This window comes from Crotalus tigris, unplaced genomic scaffold (genome assembly GCF_016545835.1).
Source record: "Crotalus tigris isolate CLP2741 ecotype Arizona unplaced genomic scaffold, ASM1654583v1 scf7180000017633.3093840, whole genome shotgun sequence".
Lineage (NCBI taxonomy): Eukaryota > Metazoa > Chordata > Lepidosauria > Squamata > Viperidae > Crotalus > Crotalus tigris.
Genome location: NW_024096527.1, coordinates 2,675,853 through 2,699,415, shown reverse-complemented (window position 1 = coordinate 2,699,415; position 23,563 = coordinate 2,675,853). Strand labels below are relative to the sequence as shown.

General features: G+C 40.7%; 1 protein-coding gene across 20 annotated transcripts in view; it reads left to right on the top strand.

The window, feature by feature from the left end:
• The window catches only part of UNC13A (unc-13 homolog A), a 124,761-nt gene that overhangs the window by 66,606 nt on the left and 34,592 nt on the right, over positions 1-23,563 (top strand). For 13 of the 20 annotated variants that reach the window (XR_005555702.1, XM_039334770.1, XM_039334774.1 and 10 more), the window contains 14 exons: positions 1,318-1,537; positions 3,485-3,712; positions 4,842-4,983; positions 6,437-6,606; positions 7,239-7,354; positions 8,820-8,983; positions 9,831-9,993; positions 18,407-18,475; positions 20,155-20,244; positions 20,940-21,074; positions 21,305-21,438; positions 21,583-21,668; positions 22,079-22,205; positions 23,457-23,553. Coding sequence is in view for 19 of the 20 variants with exons in the window: in XM_039334770.1 (XP_039190704.1) it covers positions 1,318-1,537; positions 3,485-3,712; positions 4,842-4,983; positions 6,437-6,606; positions 7,239-7,354; positions 8,820-8,983; positions 9,831-9,993; positions 18,407-18,475; positions 20,155-20,244; positions 20,940-21,074; positions 21,305-21,438; positions 21,583-21,668; positions 22,079-22,205; positions 23,457-23,553 (1,941 nt within the window). In the remaining variant the exon portion in view is untranslated. The remainder of the gene's footprint in view (positions 1-1,317; positions 1,538-3,484; positions 3,713-4,841; positions 4,984-6,436; positions 6,607-7,238; positions 7,355-8,819; positions 8,984-9,830; positions 9,994-18,406; positions 18,476-20,154; positions 20,245-20,939; positions 21,075-21,304; positions 21,439-21,582; positions 21,669-22,078; positions 22,206-23,456; positions 23,554-23,563) is intronic. The other 7 variants (XM_039334782.1, XM_039334771.1, XM_039334788.1 and 4 more) reach the window with 1 other exon arrangement.

Genomic DNA, 23,563 nt, shown 5'->3' with positions numbered 1-23,563 from the left:
CAGTCATTTTCTCTCAGTCCAGACTACCTAGTTGGGTTATTGGGATGGGGGATTGGAGACAATGTACTGATACTGTCTTAAGCAGCTGAAGGAAAGATAAGATATAACTTCCTTAATTAAATGCATCCATGCAGAAAAGGATAATATGATTTGGAGAAGGGCCCCAGAGTAAAGCAAGAACATTGACCCCACCCATTAATCAGAGAAAGCACAAGTTGCTGAGCTTCTACAAAGAATCATCAATATCAGAGATAAATAAAAGTTCAATAGCAGGCAGAGGCAGGAAAAGTAAAATTAAAATTCTAATCTAATTTTCTAGATAGATTGGTTTACATATTCCTTAAAGACAGATTCTTGAAGCAAAAGTCTTCTGCATATTTATCTGGACCTTTTCTAGCTTTCTGTAGATTCCAATTTTTAATCAAGGGCCATGGAGACCTATATTACTTCTCTTGTTAACCTAGACCTGGGACCTAACTTCTCCCTTTGCTTTTTTTTAAAAATCCTTTTTATCTACTAAAATTAGATAAATAGAAACTAGCAGAAGGATAATCTTTCGGCATGCATGATCTCAAACCATACCTCAGTCCTTGACATCTCCAGGAAAGTTAGAGGCTGGAAAATCTTAGCCCAAGGCCTTCCACAGTCCTGGATCCTTAAGTCCTAAATTTCTCTGCAAAAAATCTGAACTATGGAAGGCACTGTTTTTCTGCTGTCTGGCAGCATGTTGCATGAGAACAAAAGGAAGTCAGAAAGGAAAAGTAAATATCTATGGAGATTCTCAGTCATCCAGGTCATGGTGGTCCCAAAGCTGTTTTTTTCAAAAAGCAACTGGACTTTGATTTTTCCCTGAAGACGTTTCACTTCTCATCCAAAAAGCTGAACTAAAGAAGCTTCCTGGATGAGAAGCAAGACATCTTCAAAGAAAAAAAAAGTACCTTTGGGACAGAAAAAGAAAAGGAAATCTCAAGCAGTAGGGAAAGAAAGTGTCAGAAAGAGGAGTGATGTCAGCCAGTTGTGGCCCCTACTCTGTATATAATGCTCTGCCCTTTATCAGCAAGTAGTTTCCAAAAGATTAGCCCAAGAGAAACTTGACCTTAAGAAAAAAAAATCTTGCCTACTCTTTTTTTCTGATCATAGAACATATGGCAAGGAAGTATGGTTGTAACAGAGGGCTCTTGCTAGAACAAGCAACCAAAAAGATGCTGCCAGGATAAGCAGGGAAAGGCCATCATATTTAGCCACTACTGACAAGAAATATTAATTCATTTGCCTTTCTTGTTCCAATTTGTACACTCTCTATTTTTTTCCACACAGAAAAACCATGTTTACAAGAAGACCCTCCAAGCCTTAATCTATCCTATCTCTTGTACAACCCCCCATAATTTTGAGGTGTGGACTGCCACCACTCCCACCTATTGTTATGAGTGTGAGGGTCTGCTCTGGGGCATTGCACGCCAAGGAATGCGGTGTACCGAGTGTGGAGTGAAATGTCATGAAAAGTGCCAAGACCTGCTCAACGCCGACTGCTTGCAAAGTGAGGATCCCCTTGCATGGTGATTTTGGGGACAGAAGGAAAGGGGTGCTGTTTGAAACAAAAATTGGGGGAAGAAATATCAGGAACTTATGCTATGTTGATGGTAATTTGTTGTTGTTGTTGTTCAGTCACTAAGTCGTGTCCAACTCTTTGTCACCTCAGGGACCATAGCACCGCCAGCCCCCCCTGTCCTTCCCTCTCTCCTGGAGTTTGCCTAAATTCATGTTCGTTCCATTGATGACACTTTCTAACCATCTTATCCTCTGTTGTTCCCTTCTCCTTTTGCCTTCCATCTTTCTCAACATTAGGGTCTTTTCAACTGAGTGCTCTCTTTTCATTAGGAGGCCAAAGTATTTGCGCTTCAATGTCAATATCTCTCTTTCCAAAGAACAGTCAGGGTTGATTTTCTTTAGGATTGACTGATTCCATCTCCTTGCAGTCCAAGGGATTCTGAAGAGTCTTCTCTCACACCACAGTTTGAAAGCAGCTGATGGTAATATTTTGCATCAAAAATGCAAAGGTTCTGCAAGCTCTAGTAATAAAAGTCAAGGAACCCAATGAAAAGATGGGACTAAAACATAAAGAAGGCCAAATTAATGACAATAGGCACAACAAACAACCTTAGAATTAACAGTGAAGATATTTAAGTGATAGATAGCTCCCACCTCTTAGGATCAACCATCCAGAAGAAAGGAACAGGTAGTAAGAAATAGGCCACAGATGCCATGATGTGTCTATACCAGAAAGGTCAGAATAGGGCAGGTAATGGTATTCTCTTGGCACAACAGAGAAATGAAAGTTGGACTTTGAGGAAGCAGGATAGAAAGAGTATTGATGCTTTGGTGTTGGGGAAAAAACTTCTGAGAATACAGAGGACCACCAAGGAAATAAACAAATGGATCATCAAACAAATCAACCCAGAGTTCTCACTGACCAGGTTCAATTTATTCTACTTATGATATACAGTCCGTAAATATCCAGCTCTCTGGAGAAGGTTTGAATGCTGGGAAAGGTGGAAAGAATGGGACAAGGATGATCAGTAGCAAGTTAGATAGGCATGGTTAGTATGGTGATGGATGTACTATTGGAAGACCTAAAGAACCAGGTTAGAGATGGAGCATCATGGAGAATATCTATTTACGTAGTCATTAAAAGGCAACACCAATTTTATAGCATATAACAATCACTTTAAGGAAGGAAAAGGTAGAGCTATATGTGAAGCACTAATAGAGTCAGAGATAAAATCTTCAAATTAAAATCGAGTGGAAATCCATTACACAGTTATTTACTTGCTGTATGCAGTTATTTATTTTCTCTCTTGTTAAATGGTACAATTCATTATCAAAATGAAAGATAGAAATGGATTTCCTTATACACAGAAAAGCAACCTATGGCATTAAACAATCTAGTTTAATGAAGAGAAGGATGAAGGGGGACATGATAGCAGTGTTCCAATATCTCAGGGGCTACCCCCAAAGCGCCTGAAGGCAGGACAAGAAGCAACGGATGGAAACTAATCAAGGAGAGAAGCAACCTAGAACTAAGGAGAAACTTCGTGACAGTTAGAACAATTAACCAGTGGAACAACCTGCCTCCAGAAGCGGTGAATGCTCTAACACTGGAAGTTTTTAAGAAGAGACTGGACAGCCATTTGTCTGAAATGGTATAGGGTTTCCTGCCTGAGCAGGGGGTTGGACTAGATGACCTCCAAGGTCCCTTCCAACTCTATTATGATTATGATTATTATTTCCAATGCTCTGAACTTCAACTCCTAACAAGTGGGACTAGTAGTGAGAAATTCTCGGAGTATAGTTCAGTTGCAGGAATCTCTAGAATCTTACAGTTTGCCTACCTGTGATATTATCAACAGAAATAATAAACAATAATGATAATAACCATGATTGGTGCATGTGAGATTATCAAAGCTGTGTTACTTCTGGTGCTCAGGGGCAGCAGAAAAAAGTTCTAAACATGGGGCAGAAGATCGCACACAGAACATTATTATGGTGCTGAAAGACCGTATGAAGATCCGAGAGAGGAATAAACCAGAAATCTTTGAGTTAATCCAGGAGATCTTTGCAGTCTCCAAGACCACCCATACCCAGCAGATGAAGGCAGTCAAGCAGAGCGTTCTGGATGGCACTTCAAAGTGGTCGGCCAAGATCAGCATCACAGGTACCATGCCGATAACTTTCTAGATTTCTTCTATGCAGGTGTACTAATCCTTCCAACCTTTTTTTTTTTGCTCCTATTACCACATCCGTTTGATGTTCTCTTTATTTTTTTTAGTTTTTGAAGTGCAAGCCTTCCAATGTGTTATTTTCGAAACATTATTTGATGCACTTCTAATGTATTCATTTGTACGAGTAACTTTCTCTTTTATACTACGCTTGTGTAGATTTTTTTCTCCCCTTGTGTTTGAATTTGGGTGAGCACTTTCTTTCTTCCCCATGGACTTTTTTGGTATGCTTTTTGTTGGATATTCATAAAACTGCTTTAGAAAATTCAGAAAAAAAGAGAACACTAAAGGACAATTGTCTTTGAATTAATTTCTAAGTTTAAGGTCAACTTGAGCAACTGTCTTTCTATCTCTGGAGACAATTATGGCCCATAGAGACATCCATATTTAATTTATTTTGGTCCAAGTTGAGGAAGATCAAGATATAAAAGCATATAAAGCTATTTTCCCCTATTCACATTTTGGGATGGAAGGGATCTGTGATTTTTAGGGGAGTGCTCAATAATGCTTCAGCTGCCTAAAGTTCTTGGTACTCAGTTTAATCTGAAAGGTAGCATATGAATCAAACCAATAACTTAGGGCTAGCCATCTTTCATATAAGAGCCAATGTGGTTAAGGCAAAAGGCTAGAAACCAGGAGACTGTGAGTTCTAGTTCCACCTCGGGCATGAAGCCAGCTAGATGACCTTGGGCTAGACATTCTCTTCACCCTGTGGGGCAGGCAATGGGAAACCACTTTTGAAATCTTGCCAAGAATACTGCAGGGGTTAGTTCAGGCAATCAGTTGGAGTAAACACTGATTTGAAGGCATACATTTTTTAAAAAGCATTTCACACCCAAATGGGCAAATGCATTGTTTTTATTCTAATCAACCTAGAAAAGAAAAATAAGTGCTAAATTCTTTTTATGCCTATTATCTAATCATAGCTTTTTTTTCATTTGTTTTCTTTGTTCATGTGTTGCCTTTATTGTTTTCTTTTGTTTTCCTTTGGGGGGACGGGTCTGGTATATGTGTATCCTTCCACCTAATCAATATGGAACTTGTGCGTGGCTTATATATTTGTAGTTGTTTGTGCACAAGGCCTGCAGGCCAAGGATAAAACGGGCTCCAGTGACCCCTATGTAACCGTCCAGGTTGGAAAGACCAAAAAGAGAACAAAGACCATATATGGAAATTTGAACCCCGTCTGGGAGGAAAACTTCCACTTGTAAGTGAATCATAAAGCATCTGTCTCTAAGGCCTTTGAATGGGAATGCTACCGCCCAGTGTTTTTTTTGTAAAAAAAAAAAAAAACAAACAGGTGCCAGAACTCACACACTTCATACCCTACAAAGTTCCATCCAAAAAAAGTGCCGGAACTCCATTCCGGGTGTTCTATGACAAAAAAAAGCCCTGCTACCTCCTTACCTGACACACAAATTCACACCAGCAGGCTAAGAGCCTGCATGAATTGGATCTGAGATCCCTTAGCAGCAGAATGTGTTCCATTCCAAACATTGTCCTGATAGTTTATCTGATTATGATTTCTATCTTATTTATCCCACAAGGTAGACACCCAAGGATTGCTTAGCTCTAACTTTTACACTTCCAAGCTTAAATCTTTTATGTGATCCCAGTGGATTATATTCTCAGAGCAAGGGTTTACATTTCAGTGCTAAATTCTTTCTTGTCCCCTTCCTAACCGCAAAATATGCCTCATGATTTTGAGGCAGGAAACAGAAAATACAAGCTAACTGCTACTACAGCCTTCATTCTTCCACACCTGAAATATATTTATTGTAGCCTGCAGGCACCAAATATCAAAATCCAAAATCCAAAATCCATGATTAGTTAGAAGTAGGTAAGGTCAGGACCCTTTTGGCTCCTAGAAATCAAAAAGTTGTTTTTCCAAGGATATGGGATTGGAGCCTTATTTCTGGAATTGAAACATGTTTAGTTAATAATAACAGTTGTTGGAGAGAGTCATTCAAGACATTATGGACAGTTTAGGTGTCGCTTTAAATATCTGTGGCAGAGAAGCATTCCTGAATTTTCTCAAGAGAGAAGATTGAAGGAAATTTCCCTTCTACCCCCAATTTGGGCTTTTATCTTTTCCCCCCTCCCAGTTACTTTAATGAAGGCTTGTGTAAGGCTCACTGCCCACAGAGTAGAGGTAACGATTGATAATTGTAGTAAATTTTTTTGCATGGCAGGTAGATGACCCTCCTTTTCATCTCTGCTGGTGGATCTCCAGAGTATCCCCTCAGTTACCACCTGTTTTCCCCAAAATTAAAGATTAATTAAAAATTCTACTTCCAGTTAGAAATTAATAATTTACCTGGCAAGTTAATGAATAAGGTAACTTCATAATGTATATAATTCCATAATGTAAGTGGATTTTTAATTAAAGGAAACATTGATTAAAATACTAAAATATGCAGTTAAAAATGAAGATAAATGGAGGGAGGGAGAGAGGGAGGGACAGAGGAAGGGATATAATTAATGTTGAGGATAGAGAGATCTTGCAAGAAAATGTGTAATGGGCTTAGTAATTACAAGGTTTCCTGTAGGTTCTAGGAGTCACTAAATCACTTGCCCTTCCCTTAGTATCTATGTCTCCATTCATAGTGACAGTTTTTATTTATTACTTCACCTCTTTTCCCAATTTCTGCCACGACCAGTGAATGTCATAACTCCTCCGATCGAATTAAAGTTCGGGTATGGGATGAAGATGATGACATCAAGTCTAGGGTAAAACAGCGCTTCAAGAGAGAATCTGATGACTTCCTGGGTCAGACAATCATTGAAGTGCGGACACTGAGTGGAGAAATGGATGTCTGGTACAATCTGGGTAAGCAGTCATCCAGCCTCAGGGACATATTTTGGGCAGCTTTCCATCTGAATGGGTCATAAACATCCGTAAGCCCTAAGAAGGCCGACCACTTCTTCAAAAAAGAGACCTAGATTTATTCATTGTATCGACACTAGCAATATATTCAGTCTGATATACAAAATCTAGCTCTGGTAGTTGGCCATTGACTTCCCAGATGAAAAGCTCAAGGAGGCCAGGCTTGCAGTTAAACACACACACGCACGCACACACACACACACACACACACACACACACATCCTTATCAGCTCTAGCAGTTCAGTAAGAAAATTGACAAATTACTCTGAAGAATATTGAAGTGAATCATTTGCTTTGACCAAAGATGGAACTAAAGTAAGTCTGGATAAATGCTTGAAACAATTTGACTGCTCCTAAAATCTACAAGGAAGGGGAAGCTATTGCTGGTATTCCGATTTTTATAGGCCTTTTAAAGGCATCAGACCGTATTGTCTCTATTAGCTGGATTCACTTTATGTTCTTGCTTATTCTGGGATATTTGTTCAGACTTCATTTTTTTAAAAAAATCCCCTTTCCCTCATCAATCCTGCAACACCAAATGCCCTTCTTCTCTTCCCATCCCATACTTGTTTCAGATAAGCGAACAGATAAGTCAGCTGTATCCGGAGCTATCCGACTGCACATTAGTGTGGAGATCAAAGGAGAGGAGAAAGTGGCACCTTACCATGTGCAGTACACCTGCCTTCATGAAGTGAGTGAAATGGCACATAGCAATTCAGAGGTTGCTTTTTGTGGTATGGTGCATGGGTCCCAGCCCTATATGCAAATATACTGGGAAGTGCATGAAACCATCTCATCCTTCTATAGAACTGGGCATGTAATGGTTGGTTCCCAGACTGACAAAGATTCATGAGACCATAATATAAGAGTCAACTGGACTGAAATGGGCAGCTATAGAAATTGAATAAATAAATAAATAAATAAATAAATAAGCAAAAAAGCAGCCAGTTGCAGACTCCCTACTGACAGTCAATTGACCTGCCTTCTCAGAGGATCACAGGAAGGCTGTTAGGAAAAAACCTATGGAATTAGAACGACCTTGGAGGTCCAGCGGTCCCCAACCTTTCTGGCTTGTTGCCCTGGCACCGGGGGGGGGGGAGAAGGGATGATTCTGTGTGAGGGGTAGGCGGGCACGTGTGAGCACACACAGCTCCATTTGTGAGAGTGGCAGGCACATGCGCCCGCCACTCATAGAAGTGGGACTGCCAGCGCAAGTGTCTGCAGCTTATACTAGTTGACCTGCATATGTACGCACGCTCACCCACTGCTTGCGTGACTTGGTTCTGAATGGGCCATGGCCCAGTAGTGGTCTGGGTATTGGGGACCCCTGTTCTAGTCCAGTCCCCTGGTCAGGCAGGAGATCCTATACTATTCTGGACAAATGGCTGTCTCGTCTTTTCTTAAAAAGTTCCAGTGATGAAGCACCCATAACTTCTGAAGGCAAGCCATTCCATTTTAAGTAGTTGCCAAAGAGCCTGGCAAGTGTTTGCTAAAAAAAAAACAACCCGCCTCTCATTCCATAAAGCATGATTTCTGTTCCAAAGGAAAGTAGGTCTACTTATGGATATGGTGCCTAGTTTTAACACATCTAAGCACAATGGTTTTGCTGAGTTTTTCTCAAGATAATATCAACATTAGTTAAAGTTAATACTTTAATTCCCACAAAGGATGACTGGCTGGAAAAACTGATGGAATTAGCAGAGGGGGCTAAATTGACTGTCATAATCAAAGAAAAGAATACAGCTAACTTTGTTTCCACTTGGAAACCACTTCTGGACTTTGTGCTTGAGGTGGAAAAAAATGAAACTTTGACTTTGGGTTTTGCTAGTTAGATAGGTTTGTTGTTATAAAAGTGGCTACTATGTATTATTATGCAAAAGTAAAAAAAATGAGGCTGTAAATCAGAAGTCAATGATTTTCTTTCTTTTCTCCCTTTTCTCCTAAACTTTTTCCTCTTCTCTTTTTCCTTCCCTACTTTCTTTTTATTTTCCATTTTTCTTTGTATTTAATATTTTGATAAACTAATAAAAAATTTTGAACAAAAAAAAAATAGCAGCATTCTGTTGACTTCAAATACAAACCACTCTCCTTTCTTGACCACCTCAGTCATGTGAGCCTTCTGATTTAATTTTATTCCTTTTCTAAATGGCTTTTAGAACCTATTCCATTTTGTGACGGATATCCAAAACAATGGTGTTGTTAAAATCCCAGATGCAAAGGGGGACGATGCTTGGAAAGTATATTTTGACGAAACTGCCCAGGAGATTGTGGATGAGTTTGCTATGAGATACGGAGTGGAGTCCATCTATCAGGCTATGACGTGAGTATCTGTAATTCAGGACATATTGTATATTTATCTTGGATCTCCAGAACATCAGAATTCCAGCGATTCAAAGGCAGTGCATCTGCACCCTTCCTGTTTAAAAAATGTTGATAAAATTCATATACATAGAGAATCATTACTTGGGGAGGTTGGCCAAGCATATTCATTAAAGAATCTCAGGTGGCAATTTGGCTGGATATCTTTCTACAGCAAGGGTGGTGGGCAACTATGGCATCTTTACGACCTGTGGACTTCAACTCCCAGAATTCTTGAACTATGCTGGCTCAGAACTTCTGGGAGTTGAAGTCCACAGGTCGTAAGGGCGCCATAGTTGCCCATCCCTCTTCTACAGGGATCTTGAAGGTCAAAAATTGTGAGCAGAAAGACAATAGAAAGATGTAAAGACAGCAACACCAGCATTGGCTGTAAGTCCAGTGCAGAGAACTAATGGAGGTGATTTTGGAAAAGTAATGTGGCAATTAGTGAAATATAAATTAAGCCTAGGACTGGAAAGGCATGTTAGAAAGAATCTTGACTGCATCTTGAATCTCTTTGGTACAATGGGGAGGGAAATGAAAATATGGTTAGCTTCCAGGATTCTGATTTTATATGCTATAACAATAAAAATAAAATTCCAGTAGTCTTTGTGATATCTGTTTCCTGACCTGGCTTACCTCAAAAAGGTTAAGTGCACAGTAATAATTATTCTGCGACAATGAACCCAAAATTCTATAACAGTGAACTCAAAATTTCCTTAAAATACCATACGAGTCCACCAATCCCAAACTGTTCCCTGGCTTAGAAACTGCCTGAACTTTCCCTTTTCTCTGTTTCCATGTTGCAGGCACTTTGCCTGCCTTTCCTCAAAATATATGTGCCCAGGGGTGCCTGCTGTAATGAGTACTTTATTGGCCAACATTAATGCTTATTATGCGCATACTACTGCCTCCACCAATGTCTCTGCCTCTGACCGTTTTGCCGCTTCCAATTTCGGGGTAAGTCCGATGGTGCGTAGAACACTCATTTCTTACTTTTACTCTTTGCTTTTTTCCTGGGGGGGTGCATGATGACAGAGAGGGCAGCCTGGTGAAAAAGGACACCTGATCCTTTGTGTGCAGCCACTCACTCAACCCCAGAAGAAATTTTATGTGTGGGGGGGGACCCTCACAGCCTGATCAAATGATTTCTAGGGAATCCTTTGATGTACCAGGGGTTGGTGGTGGTATTTACACTGCACATATCTCTCCAATGGAAAGAGAGAACACGTTTGCCCAACCTACATAAGTCAACACATAGGTTGGTAAACTATGATTCAATGTGAGCAAGAACAAATTCAAACAGGGCTGGGTTTAATAGGGAAAACAATTGGCAGAGGAGGGATTACTTGAAAAATATAGTCAATCCTGAGGTGCCTTTTTCCTAGAGCCCTCCATAGCAGTGGTCACACCTGAAACCAGGTCAAAGCTCCCTGGTTTAATGGTTCTAGACTTCCAAATAATTAGGGCAGCTTTCCTTCCTTCCTTCCTTCCTTCCTCCCTCCCTCCCTCCCTCCCTCCCTCCCTACCTACCTACCTACCTCTCCTCTCCTTTCCTCAAATGTTCTCTCCTCTCCTCTCTCCTTCTTCTTCTTCTTCTCCTTCTCCTTCTCCTTCTCCTTCTCCTCTCCTCTTCTCCCTTTCTTTCCAAACAATTTATTTAACCCATTGTCCAAGATGCAAAAAGTAGTACATGTGCTTCCTTTTCCCATATTATCCCTATAAGAATCCTGAAAGGCAGGCTGGACTGTAAAATCACTAAAGTGACCGAATATTAGGAAGCTTTGGGAATGAGAACAAAATCTGAACTTGGATCCTACTAGCTGGCCCAGTTTTATTGATCTTAAAACACTAACCATGCCAAACCTGGTTACTACGTGAATGGAAGACCACCAGCATATTCCAGGACATAGTATTATAATGGATTGTGAGAGTAACTTTGAGAAACACGAGGAAGAACTATTCAGAGTTACAAGACTGATGTCAGCCTTCAAGAGAAGACCAGACCTGGACTTTATTAAATTATCTTTATTATAGAATTACACTAACAGAGTCTTGCAACTCTGAATGTGTCCCCCTCTCCACCTTTATCCTAGAGAGAATGTAATTGTAAGCCACCCATGTCACCCTGGGTGGCATATAAATTAAACAAATAAACAAAGTAGTGAGGTAAATTCTGGGACACTTTCCTATTCCTAAGTCTATTTGGACTCAGATTTCTCTTATCTGGCTGTTGCCTTGGCTTTGGTTCTTTTCGAGGTTATTCTCACAGCTCATTACACACATAGACTGGAAAGTCAAAATAACAATCAGTCTAGAAATGCCGATGTTAAGCTTTCCAGAAACACCTGGATGGAGCCCTAACAGGCAGTCCTGGCTTAGATCAGCCTTTGGTCTCCCCTGGAAAGCTCTTCAGCCAGCAAGATTTGGAGTCATCTAGTTGTAGCTAAGCATGTCTGAACTCCGCTGAAGGCCAGATGGTAGATTGCTTAGACATCTCTCTGCATGCCTCCTTGTGTTCCATAATGAAAGAAGTAATCATAACTTCTAGAGGTTAACAGTAAGGTTTGCAACCATTCGTACTTCATATTTTGATAATGAAATCTTGGGGTTTGAGAGGTGGGTTAACAATGCAGAAGACTTTATTGATTTTTTTTAAGACTGGTGATCTGCACAGTCCTGAGAGCCCTTCTCTTTTTATATACAGATGTATAAACCACCTACTAAACCAGGAAGGCTTTCAAATGGTGACAGGATGTTATCTGAAAGAGATGCGGCTGAGCTCCCCCAAATTAAAATGTTTAAAAAGCAAGGCCATTTTGGAGATCAGTTCCCTCAGAGCAATCATACTGTTCTTGGAGTTTAGCTCCCCATAGGCTAGCTTCTGTGGGTAACTTCCCTAAAATAGTGATGTCTGGAAATACTATAAAAACTAGCAAATAGCCACCTAATAAATGAAGGGCTTCCAGGGCCTGGTTTGGTATGGGAAAATGTGAGGTCATGAACTGGAGAATTAAACCTTGAAGGATCCTGTCCTTGCTATCTTCTATCCCTCATAGAAAAGCAAAGATTTGTCCCAAACTGAAGTTCCAATATTCAATAGGAGTGGAATTTCCCAATGAAAAGATTTTTAAAATCCACACAAACTGGTCACAAACAGGCAGAGATTTGATTGTACCATCATGGCTGCCAACATGATTTTTGGAGGCGGGGTCATATTTGTTTTATTAACAAAGATCAGATGATGATGCCCTGAGAAGGGCTGGGGCTTCTTCTGCTTGACTTCAGGACCTTAAGAGAGTTTTAAAAGAGGGCATGGGAGCCCTTGTCTTCCCATTCCCCTCTATAAAATGCCCCTAAATTTCAGTTAAGCAGATAGGATGCTGGGGGCTGCGTCTGACTCTCAAGTGGCCCGTCTCTGATTTAAAAGGGAAAGCCCCCAAACCATACTTCTAGATCTCTTTGCACCTCTTCACCTGCCTCACTCCCTATTCAGTAGGTAGGTGTAGTGGAACAAATGGTAGTTGACTTCTCCAAGAAAGCAAACTAGTGGGAGAAGAAGCTCTCTGTGAAAGCTGAAGGTGGAGCTTTCTGCTCCTGCTTCTCAGTCATCACCCTGGATTCATAATCTGGAAGGTGGTGACACTCTCCAGGCAGCACGTGGCCATCCAGACTCGTTTGGCTTCTTCATCTCTTTCTCCCAAGACTTGGCTGTTTATCAAGGTCACCGCCAACCACAACAAGGATTATGAATCTGTTTGGGGTTATTGTTGTGGTTCTTGAGGGTCCACACTCAGAGGCGTAAATCCAGGGCATCCTGAAAGGACTCCCTTGGAAGCAAACCTACAGTGAAACATTCTTCTGTTGAAGATCAGGATGCTCCCACACTGAAGCTAGATGGAACGGCTGCCGAATCTCACTTTAGTGTGGGTAACAGAGCAGCTTCCACGACGTCTACAGACTGGAGGCTAAGTTAGAAGGCACAGGGTTGAAGCTGGTCCACTCAACTCTTGCTTGTTGAGTTTGCTTACTGCCCATTCAATGGAACACTATGGCCCCACAACTGCATAATGTGAGCAAAGTAATACAAACACATACACAATGTCTACTGCAGCCTTGGACAAGATGGCTGCCTCTCTATTAACCCACTGGGTCATGAGGCTTCACATCTCCCAAGTCTTTGAAAAGACCCTCTTTGGCTGAGCTCTTGGGAAGCATCTGCCAATCAGAAGAGGCATCAGTTGTCCAGTGAAGCCAAGTTCATGTCATCTCTAGCACATATTCTTTGATTACAGATACATAGCTTTAATAAGCTTTGATGTAATATACCTTTGTAATCTGAAAACTAGAAAGCCTTTATAAAGCAGAGCAGCTAGGAGTAAACTTTCCCTCAAAAGGGGTTCAGATTTCCACTCTGCATCTGAAGTCCTGCTTCAGAAGATTAGGACCCCAACTAGGCCCTCTACTTGTAGGTTCTGGTGTGTGTGTGGGGGGGGGGGCAGTGGATTTATCCAGTGAGGTCCTTACACGTTTGCCCTGGGGAAAGTGACCTTGAACTGTGGTCTCTTTCAGATGACAAATGCCATTATGTTTTTTTTTTACCTTAACAGCGTTTCTAAGATGTATCTTCTCTCTCTTGTGCACTTTTAAAAAGTCAGCTAACAGAGGCTTGTTCACACACCGTTTGAAGCCAGTGGCTTCTAACTTCATGGCTTCATCTGACCTTGTCATGCTCCCTGAATGAGGGGTGTCTAAACTTGGTAACTTCAAGACTTGTGGATTTCAATTCCCAGAAGTCCTCAGCCAGCCATGCTAGCTGGGGAATTCTCAGTTAAAGTCCACAAGCCTTCAAGTTGCCAAGTTTGGAGACGCTTGCTCTAAATCAACAGTTTCTGTCACTGAACTTGAAACTACAGTATTATGGATTAATCGAGCCCAAACAACGAAGTTCGCACATTTTGGATGGAGTGGGAAGAAAGGGAACCCGACCTCTTTTCATTGTGACAGAGATGTGTCTTAACAAGCCTCTGGATGTGCTTCTTTATATAGCCAGTTGTGTCCTCTGGTTAAGGTCTGTGTGGGCCTCTTTCCATTTATGTGTCTGAGTCACCGCTGCAAAAAGTCGTATTGTTTTGATAAAGCAAATGTTAGGTTGTGTACAAATCTTGTTTCTTTCTTCTTTTTTCCTCTCAGAGAGCCTAAAAATTGGGTGTTTCCCTCCCCCCCAAAAAACCAGACTGTGTCGCTTTAACCCTCTGTGTGCCGTGGCCGGTGCTAAGGCGTGCTACGGAGCCTATGTTTGCCGGATGCGCATCTGTGCTCTTTTTTTTGCAAGGATCGCTTCTCGTTGTCTCTTGTGCCTTAGGGCTAGAGGAAGAGGCAGGACAGGGGTGGGGGAGGAAGGAGGGAGGGAAGGAGGGGGGTGGAGGGGGTGGGAACAATGACCTGGAAGGGGAGAACCAGAAATGCATGATGGCAGAGACCAGGTTGGGGGGGGAAGAGGGAGTTTGGGAGCGCTGTGAAGCAAGTATAAGGGGCCAGTTAGGAGACTTTAGGAAAGTAGCTGTATATTTTTCAATGGAGATTGTAGCAGACACACACAAGACCATCACTATGCACAAAAGACATTCTTTACAACACTAAAAATAATAATAATTTATAGATGGAGTAAAGACATCATGTCAGATATTCCAAAAGCAATTCTGGTTCCCTTAAAATTCCTTAATTATTTCATCCAAGGAGGAGTTTCTCAAGGGCATTGAAATGAAATGATTGATTAGTGCAGTGGTGGTGAACCTACGGCACGCGTGCCAGAGGTGGCACTCAGAGCCCTCTCTGTGGCACTCGCACCGTTGCCCCAGCAGAGTTCACCAGATTTAGCAAGCACATGGCGTTTGGAAGCGACAGGGCAGGAAGTGAGCGAGCAAGTTGCGTTGCCCCCCCCCCCGGGATGGTGAGGGACTGGCTCTGGCCATGCTCATCCAGTCTGCCGTGACCATTGCAACCACGCCCACCCAGAGGGCCATGCCCCCTGCCCACCCTGAGGGTACCACAATGCTGATGCAGCCCTGGCACTTTGTGATAAATAAGTGGGTTTTGGGTTGCAGTTTGGCACTCGGTCTCTAAAAGGTTCGCCATCACTGGATTAGTGTGTCAGGGTGTCCGCTGCAGGGAATTCCCAAAAAGTGATGATGGCGGTTGTGATGCATGTAAAAAAGAGGCTGGGTTTCAGCTGCAAGGGCAGGGCTGCCATATTGACTTTTTTGACCCCTCTGCAGAGATCCCTGCTTCCGTTGACATTGGCTAGTCCATATTTTCCAGCACTAGGCCTAGTAAGGAACAGATTCATTTAAGAAGCTGAGCCGAGCCAGTTTCTGAACCAATGAAAGAAGTTAAAATCTGAGATGCTTTTGAAATGCTCTCTGTTTGAATTTCTTCCTACATCTTTGCTTTAAAAAGGCAGTTAGAAAATATTATTATATACACTACAGCACGAAATCACAGCTGCCAGTTCTTTAGCTGGTGCAAAATTATTGATTATTGTTGCTATTATTTTGGTACATTTAAATGTTTTGGTTTTAGTTGTTGAATGAAATTGATACCTGAAGAGTCTATTACTCTAACTTTTTGTTTTGTTTTTGTTTTTTACAGTCCTAATTTCATGGATAATTTACTTCAGGTTTCAGTTTCTTTAGGTTTTGTCACTGCAGGACACTTACAGTATATGTATATCTGAGGTGATATATTTAAGCCTCATCATTTTTCATAAGTAAAATGACACATAAAATAAATCCAAATGCAATTTCCACACACACAAAAATCATTTTAAACTGTGCCAGAAAGCCCCGCCGTTGAATCAAGATTATTTTTCTCTTATACTGTACTGATTCTCCGCAGTATACTTATGTGTCAAATCAAACATTACATAAAATGATTTATCATGCAGCCACTGTACAGGTAGTCCTCATTTAACAATTGCTTGCTTAACCATCATTCAACATTGTACTTCTGTAGCTGTCTGGTTTGGCACAGAAATCAAACAGGACAGGTACAGACTTCAACGGATAGGCCTGCAGGAAAAAAACAACAATTGCAACCAGCCTTCTTTCCATTGAGGATCTGTATACTGCATAGCTCAGAAAGAGGCCTCAGAAAATATCTACAGACCCCTCTCATCCTGTACATAAATTGTTTCAACTCCTCCCCTTGGGATGCAGTTATAGGGCATTGCATGCCAAAACAACTTGATACCAAGATACGGTAGTTTTTTTCCTTTGTGCCATCACTCTGCTGAACACCTAATTCCCACAGCACTGTCTTATGTCTAAGGATATTTATCCATGTAGTGGGGCTGTAGTATTATTATCCTTCTCATCTTCCCTACTACCTGCTCCAATTAGTATCTTATGATCATATTACTTTGTTGTTTCCATGTACACTGAGAGCTTATGCACCAGAGACAAATTCCTTGTGTGTCCTATCACACTTGGTCAGTAAAGAATATTCCATTCTGTTCTGTTCTATTCATTGTAACCAACTCCCCAAAAGTTACTTATGACTCATCCTTGAAGTTACAAGTGCCGTCCCACACTCCCACAGTTATGTGATTGCATTTTGAGTGCTTTGCAGCCTGCTTATACTTACGACCAGTTGCAGCATTCAACACTCAAATGAAAATGATTTGCAATGCTTTTGTCAGTTTCTGATAAAAAATATCCCCATTTGTAGAATGGATTCATGTAACGACCACATAATGTCTGCAGCAGCTCACTTTATAATGGTGGTAAAAATGATCATCAAATCACATTAGATCACGTGGTGATCCATTTAATGACCACAAAGACTTTTCATAATTCTATCTTGATTGTTAAGTGAGGACTACCTGAATTCTTGCATTTAGGTTTTCCCTTCCCCAGTAGCTTATAAATGTGTTTTATTGAATAATAAGAAAATAAATCTGTAGCAGAGAAACATACCTAAAAATAACACTTCTGCAGGGGAATGCAGTTGCATCAAAATTGCTTTCCTTATAACATTTAAAAATGTTCCTTGGGATCCCCAAGTAGTACATGGGTGAAATTCCACTGACAAAGATCCCTGATACAAAAACTGTCAGCATCTACACACTTACAACACAATTCTAACATACACTTTTTTCTCCACATGAGTCTTGCTTATCTTAATGGCAGGCATAGGTCTGGTTTCTTAATATCACTGTGCCATGTTAAAAAGAATAGCAAATGTGACTGTAGCCTGGTAGCCAAGAGAGAGTTTGTTTGATATCAGCCTGGCAATTTGGCAAACGTTTCATACCATGTGTAGTTGTGAGTGCCCAGTGCTATTAAGAAACAGAACATCAGCCAGGACTAGGCCTTGGAAAGCCAGAGATGGAATTGTAGAAGAGGGGCAGGGAAATGCAGTTAAAAGGATGGGAGTTAGCCCATGTAATTGGATTGGGAAAGATTGGGGTGCCCTAAGGGGTGGTTATTTTCTACAGGACTGTTTTGCTCTTTGCATGCAATGTCGCACCAATGCTAAGTCCCTTGTCTCCTCTGCTTTGCTCAAGAATCTTTGGGAACTGCGGTAGTAATGATGGCAGAAGCATCTTGATCAGGAAATCTTGCTTGATACACCCCAATAGGTTGAACCAATCCTAGTTAGATATAGGAAATTAGGACCAGAATGGGCAATCTTTCTTAGGGTCCCAGATAGCAAAAAAGAAATTTGGGGCTACAGTTTACCCATCCCTGGATTAAAGAATCAAATCTGATTTTCCTTTTTCTCTCTGCAAAAACCAGAACCAAGTTCTAGAGCTTATTACTGTAGCAGTGGGCATTTATAACAGCATCTTTAAGGTCAGATAGTTAAGTGGGTTTGTTCTCTGATAAAAGCAGATCCGATGCATAGGTTTTGCCAAGTTCACAGATCCAATTTCTTGGATCAAGGCATAAGCAGCTAAACCAGGATTCCATAAAGAAAGGACTGGGATTTCCAGTGGATTGCCATTTACTCCAAAATGTGGACATCCTACTCTTTCTCTGTAAGTCTGCAACAAAACTATAATTGTGTCTCAATCTGGAGTACTCCTCGTGAAAAGAAGATGGTAAGGGCAATTTGGAGGGAAGTGTGGGAGGTAGTAGGATTCTTCCAACCAATGTTCAAAAGAAGATAGGCCAAATAAGATTATTTGTAGGTGTCTTTTAGCTCTGCATCATTCAACCAATTCCCTGCCCTAAAGTTCAAGAATGACTTCTTAATCTTGATTATATTAACTTGACAAAGCCTGAACAAGGTCAAGACCAACGGTGGGACATGGAGGGAGGGGGTTCAAAGTCTCTCTATTTTAACTTCATTTACCTGCTTTTGGGGCTCTCTCTTTTTGCAGAAAGAACGGTTTGTCAAACTGCTGGACCAGCTACACAATTCCCTGAGGATCGATCTCTCAATGTATCGGGTAAGGAGGGGCATTTGCTTAGAACAGGAAACAGGAAGATTCTTTGAGATAACGAAAGGCTGGCTTGTTGAATTTTCATCTGTCGTTGTATGAATAGAAACAAGTTTTTAGTCCCCTTTTGTTTATGTAGATAACAAGGAGCACAGTGTCAGAACGTTAAACTTGCTCCCACTTTTCTGGTTCGTTCATTCATTCATTCATTCATTCATTCATTCATTCATTCAGCGTGTTTATATATCTGCCTATCTCCAAAGGCACTCTGGGTGGTGGAGAAAGATAAATCAAAACCAAACTCACAATTCCATTAAAGAAAAATCTAGTTGAACTGCCTTACTCAAATTTCAATAACAATCTGAAAAGCAGACCCACATATGCACCAGAGCTGTGTTATTCTTTATTCTGCTAACTTCATGGCCTCAATGTCTGGAGGAATCACCAGGTCTTTATGGCCTTCCAGAAGTCAAACCTGTCCATATCTCAGAGGGGAAGCTGTTCCATAAAATAGGGGCCTTGACAAAGGAGGCACACTTCCTAGAACCCACCAAGTCATACCTCTTCACTGATGGATTGCCCAGTCTGGTATGGCAGCCAAAGACTATCAGAGAGAGATGGATTGAAAGATAATCCATGCTATGCAGGCCATTTGTAGAAAGTACAGAAAATGATCTTGAACAAAGATAAATTCCGTTTCCAGCGTGACAAGGTGAGAGATCAAGTTTAGTCTAGTGGTGAAGGCACTAGGCTAGAAACCAGGGACTGTGAGTTCTAGTTCCTCTTTAAGTATGAAAGCCAGCTGAGTGACTTTGGGCCAGTTACATTCTCAGCCCAACTCATCTCATACAGTAGGATTGTTGTTGTGGGGAAAACAGGAGAAGGAAGGGGTATTAGGTATATTTGCCACCTTGAGGTATTTATAAAAAATAATAAATGTGAAATAAAAGAAACCTAAAACCTAAACTCAAGTGCAAAACAATCCAAGAAGAGGAAGAAATGAAAGAATCCTGAAAAATGCTTTCTCCTGTTGTTACTCAGGGTCAATTCAATTTGCTGTGAAGATTTTTTACAGTAGCATTTTAAGCATGTCACATGCATGGGGGTGGAGAATATCTCATTGATTTGATAGTAAATGAAGCTCGCCAGTATATATGGGGAGATCTTTTACCTCCAACAATTCAAACACCTCCAACACAAGTAATTTCCATTACAATGAAAACCAAATGTGTTTTTTTCATTCTTATTTTCTGTTGATATATACAGGATTGTCTTGTTAAGAACAATAGTATTTATTTATTTATTTTATTTATTTATGAGACTTATATACCGCTTTAAGTGCAAGCACTCTCTAAGCGGTGTACACCAGTAAGCAATGTATATATATATTTATATTGCCCCCAACAATCTGGGTCCTCATTTTACCTACCTCGGAAGGATGGAAGGCTGAGTCAACCTTGAGCCGGTGAGATCTGAACCGCTGACCTGCTGAACACAGTCAGCTAAAGTGGCCTGCAGTACTGCACTCTAATTGCTGCGCCACCTTGGCTCTTTATTGCCAGAAAGTAGTCCATAAAGGAGCTAGAAAGATTTATACAAGCAGATTAAAGGCAGTGGTAGGGAGTATGTAAGTTGACAGATGAATGAAGAAATATCAAATGATTGCTGCTATTTCTCCTGTTTCTCAGAATAATTTCCCTGCTAGCAGTCCTGAAAGACTGCAGGACCTTAAATCAACAGTGGACCTCTTGACCAGCATCACTTTCTTTCGGATGAAGGTAAATTTCCAATTCCTCCCCCCCCACACACACACACACCAATCCTGGAAAGAGAGAAGGAAATGTCATTTTGTGCTTCTTTAATTTCTGGTACTACTTGTTGTGTGATTTAATCTGGTTTAGAGTTGTGTAAGAATAGCCCGTCCCATTGTTTCAAAGCTCCAGAAACAGCCCAACCAAATTCAGATCTCTTGTGACTCTGGTCTCAATCCAGAGTCACAGAAGCTTTACAAAGAATGAGCCTGTTGGGTCAAGAGGTGTTGTTGGTAATTAAAATAATAGGATTGTAGAATTGGAAGGGGTGACTATTCACTTTCTGTTTGAAAAATCCAATGAAAGGGAGTCTACCACTTCCCTAGAGAAAATGCTCCTTGCCAAACTGTTCTTAATTCTAAAAAGCTTTTCTTCACATTTAAGTGAAATTTGCTTTTCCGTATTGTGTGTCCTACATATTGAGTTGAAGGTTAACAGGTTTTGATCTGTTTCTGGGCGATACTCTTTCAGATATTTCATATCCCCCTCACATGTTTTTTTCCTCTGGGCTAAACATAACCAGTTTCCTCAATCTCTTCTTTTAAAACTTATTTTCCAATCATCCTTTATGCCTCTTTTAGTTTGATGCTTCTTAAAGTAGGCACTATGTTAGTTTATGGCTTCTAATAATTAGCACCCTTCTTATTGCTTCTTTTATGCAGGTCCAAGAGCTCCAGAGTCCACCACGAGCCAGTCAGGTGGTGAAGGATTGTGTGAAGGCCTGCCTCAACTCAACTTATGAATACATCTTCAACAACTGCCATGAACTCTATAGTCGTGAATACCAAACTGATCCTGTGAGTGGACTGGCACTCTATCATAGCTAACTTTGGCCACATTGCTGGGAAATATAGAGACTGGAGAAGTGATGAAAAATATCACTTTGAGGAAGGCCTCTAATCTAATGATGCCCTACCAATTTTCATCTCTCCTTGATCTTCTAGTTTCTACAAGGGGACATAAAGAAGAGTTTGCTAAACTGATGTGTATTTTTCCTTCCTTCTTCCTTCCCATCCAATCATCCTAGACCAAGAAGGGTGAACTGCCACCAGAAGAACAGGGTCCCAGCATCAAGAATCTAGACTTTTGGTCCAAACTTATAACCTTGATAGTATCGATCATTGAAGAAGATAAGAACTCATACACACCTTGCCTCAACCAGTGAGTACATACCAAGAATGCTCAAAAGAGGGGAAAGAAAATGGCACAAATCATTAAGTTCCCCGTCTTTAGCAGGATTCAGGTATCTTAGTGTATTTTTCATGTTGACAGAAGAGTGAGGTTCTGCCTTTGAATTATTAACAGATTCCCTCAAGAGCTGAATGTTGGGAAGATCAGCGCAGAGGTTATGTGGAACCTTTTTGCTCAGGACATGAAGTATGCAATGGAAGGTGAGCCTTCTTGGGGTCTTAAGAAGAGGATGCACTGCTCATTCTTAGAGAGAAATTAATTTCTCATGTGTCTTTTCCCTTCATCAGTGATTCACTTGAGCTTCTGATCTTTCTGGACAAACTGGGATTGTGCCAAACAATACACCCAGGCTAAATGCACATAAAAACATTTTCAGGGGAGACCATCCACCTTTCAATTCATTCACAGGTTTAAACCCTTATTTCATTTCCATCCTGGGCCATTGCTATGTGCATTCCCCATCCATGCCCACTTTTTTCCTATCTCCTCCCACAGTTTGCTTTTGGGTCTTGTTTTTATCTCTGGATAATTCTGCCTGGTTAACTCAGACTCTGCAAGCCTGTTGCAAGAATCATCTCTTTCTTTTTCATTCTCTTCTATTACTATGTAGAGCATGACAAACATCGGCTATGCAAGAGTGCTGACTATATGAACCTGCACTTTAAGGTGAAATGGTTGTACAATGAATATGTCACAGATCTTCCTTCCTTCAAGAGCCGGGTTCCTGAATACCCAGCGTAAGTGCCTTTGTTGTTTCCTCATGCTTAAACCTTGGCCTTACTTACCATAAACCGGCTTCAAAAATTTCTGACCTTCCTGAATTTTAACTATCTACCTCCATGTAGTTTGGGAAGCTCAGAAATTTTCAAAGTACATTATTTGCAAAAGAATATTGAGTTGACTTTTGTAGTGTTGAACAGAACCCATCTGAGCATCATTCAAAGATATACTAAAAGAATAAAAAACACTACTTCCACAAAAATGAACTAGAAAGTATAACCAGTATAAAGTATAACAATGAAGAATCAGGTATATGAAATTCAGTTCTTGCTTAGCAGCTGTTAAAAGGTAGGAACCATAAGAGCCAGGTGGCGCAGCAGTTAGAGTGCAGTACTGCAGGCCACTTTAGCTGACTGTGTTCAGCAGGTCAGCGGTTCAAATCTCACCGGCTCAAGGTTGACTCAGCCTTCCATCCTTCCGGGGTAGGTAAAATGAGGACCCAGATTGTTGGGGGCAATGTAAATATATATATACATTGCTTACTGGTGTACACCGCTTAGAGAGTGCTTGCACTTAAAGCGGTATATAAGTCTCATAAATAAATAAATAAATAAATACCTGTGAGCATCTCAGGGTAGGCCTCATCTGTTCTGCCTTTTACAGGTTATACCCATTTCTCCAGACCTAGCCATTCAGTGCCCCACTTTAAATTATTCAAATTATTTATTTGGTTCTCTTTTATCTCCCATCATCCACTGATCTTCACAACAATGTTCTTTTCTTGAGACTGAACAATTGCGATCAAGCAGAAGCTGGTCAGCTAACTCTCAGGATGTATTCATTTGGATTTCTACGTTAAACAGGGGGCTAGATCTCATCATCTCAACTGCCTCTTCTAACTCTAATATTTTAGGAGAAAAATTCCAGAGATCACCCCTTTCTAATTTTTAGAAAATTTATACCAATTTCTTTAGATTTCTTCAGAAACTGTACTAAGAGATTTTATACTCCTAAAGCCAGTTAAGGAATATGTTAGGTGGAGAATTTCAAAAGAACTTACTTTTTTAAAAAAAAACCCTCATTCATTAAAGGGAAAAACAACTGAATTATTTTCATCCTGTTTTTAATGAGATTTGCAGAGCTTGGTAAGTTTTGATGAAAAATTGAACTAAATTCTTACCCATCACTATTTTCAAATTCTCTTGAGTTGGCCAAGATAGATTTTCTTGATTTCAACCTTACACTTTTTTTTCCATTTGTTTCTCTAGATGGTTTGAACCTTTTGTTATCCAATGGCTGGATGAGAACGAGGAAGTGTCACGAGATTTCTTGCATGGAGCATTAGAACGAGACAAGAAAGATGGGGTAATGTACC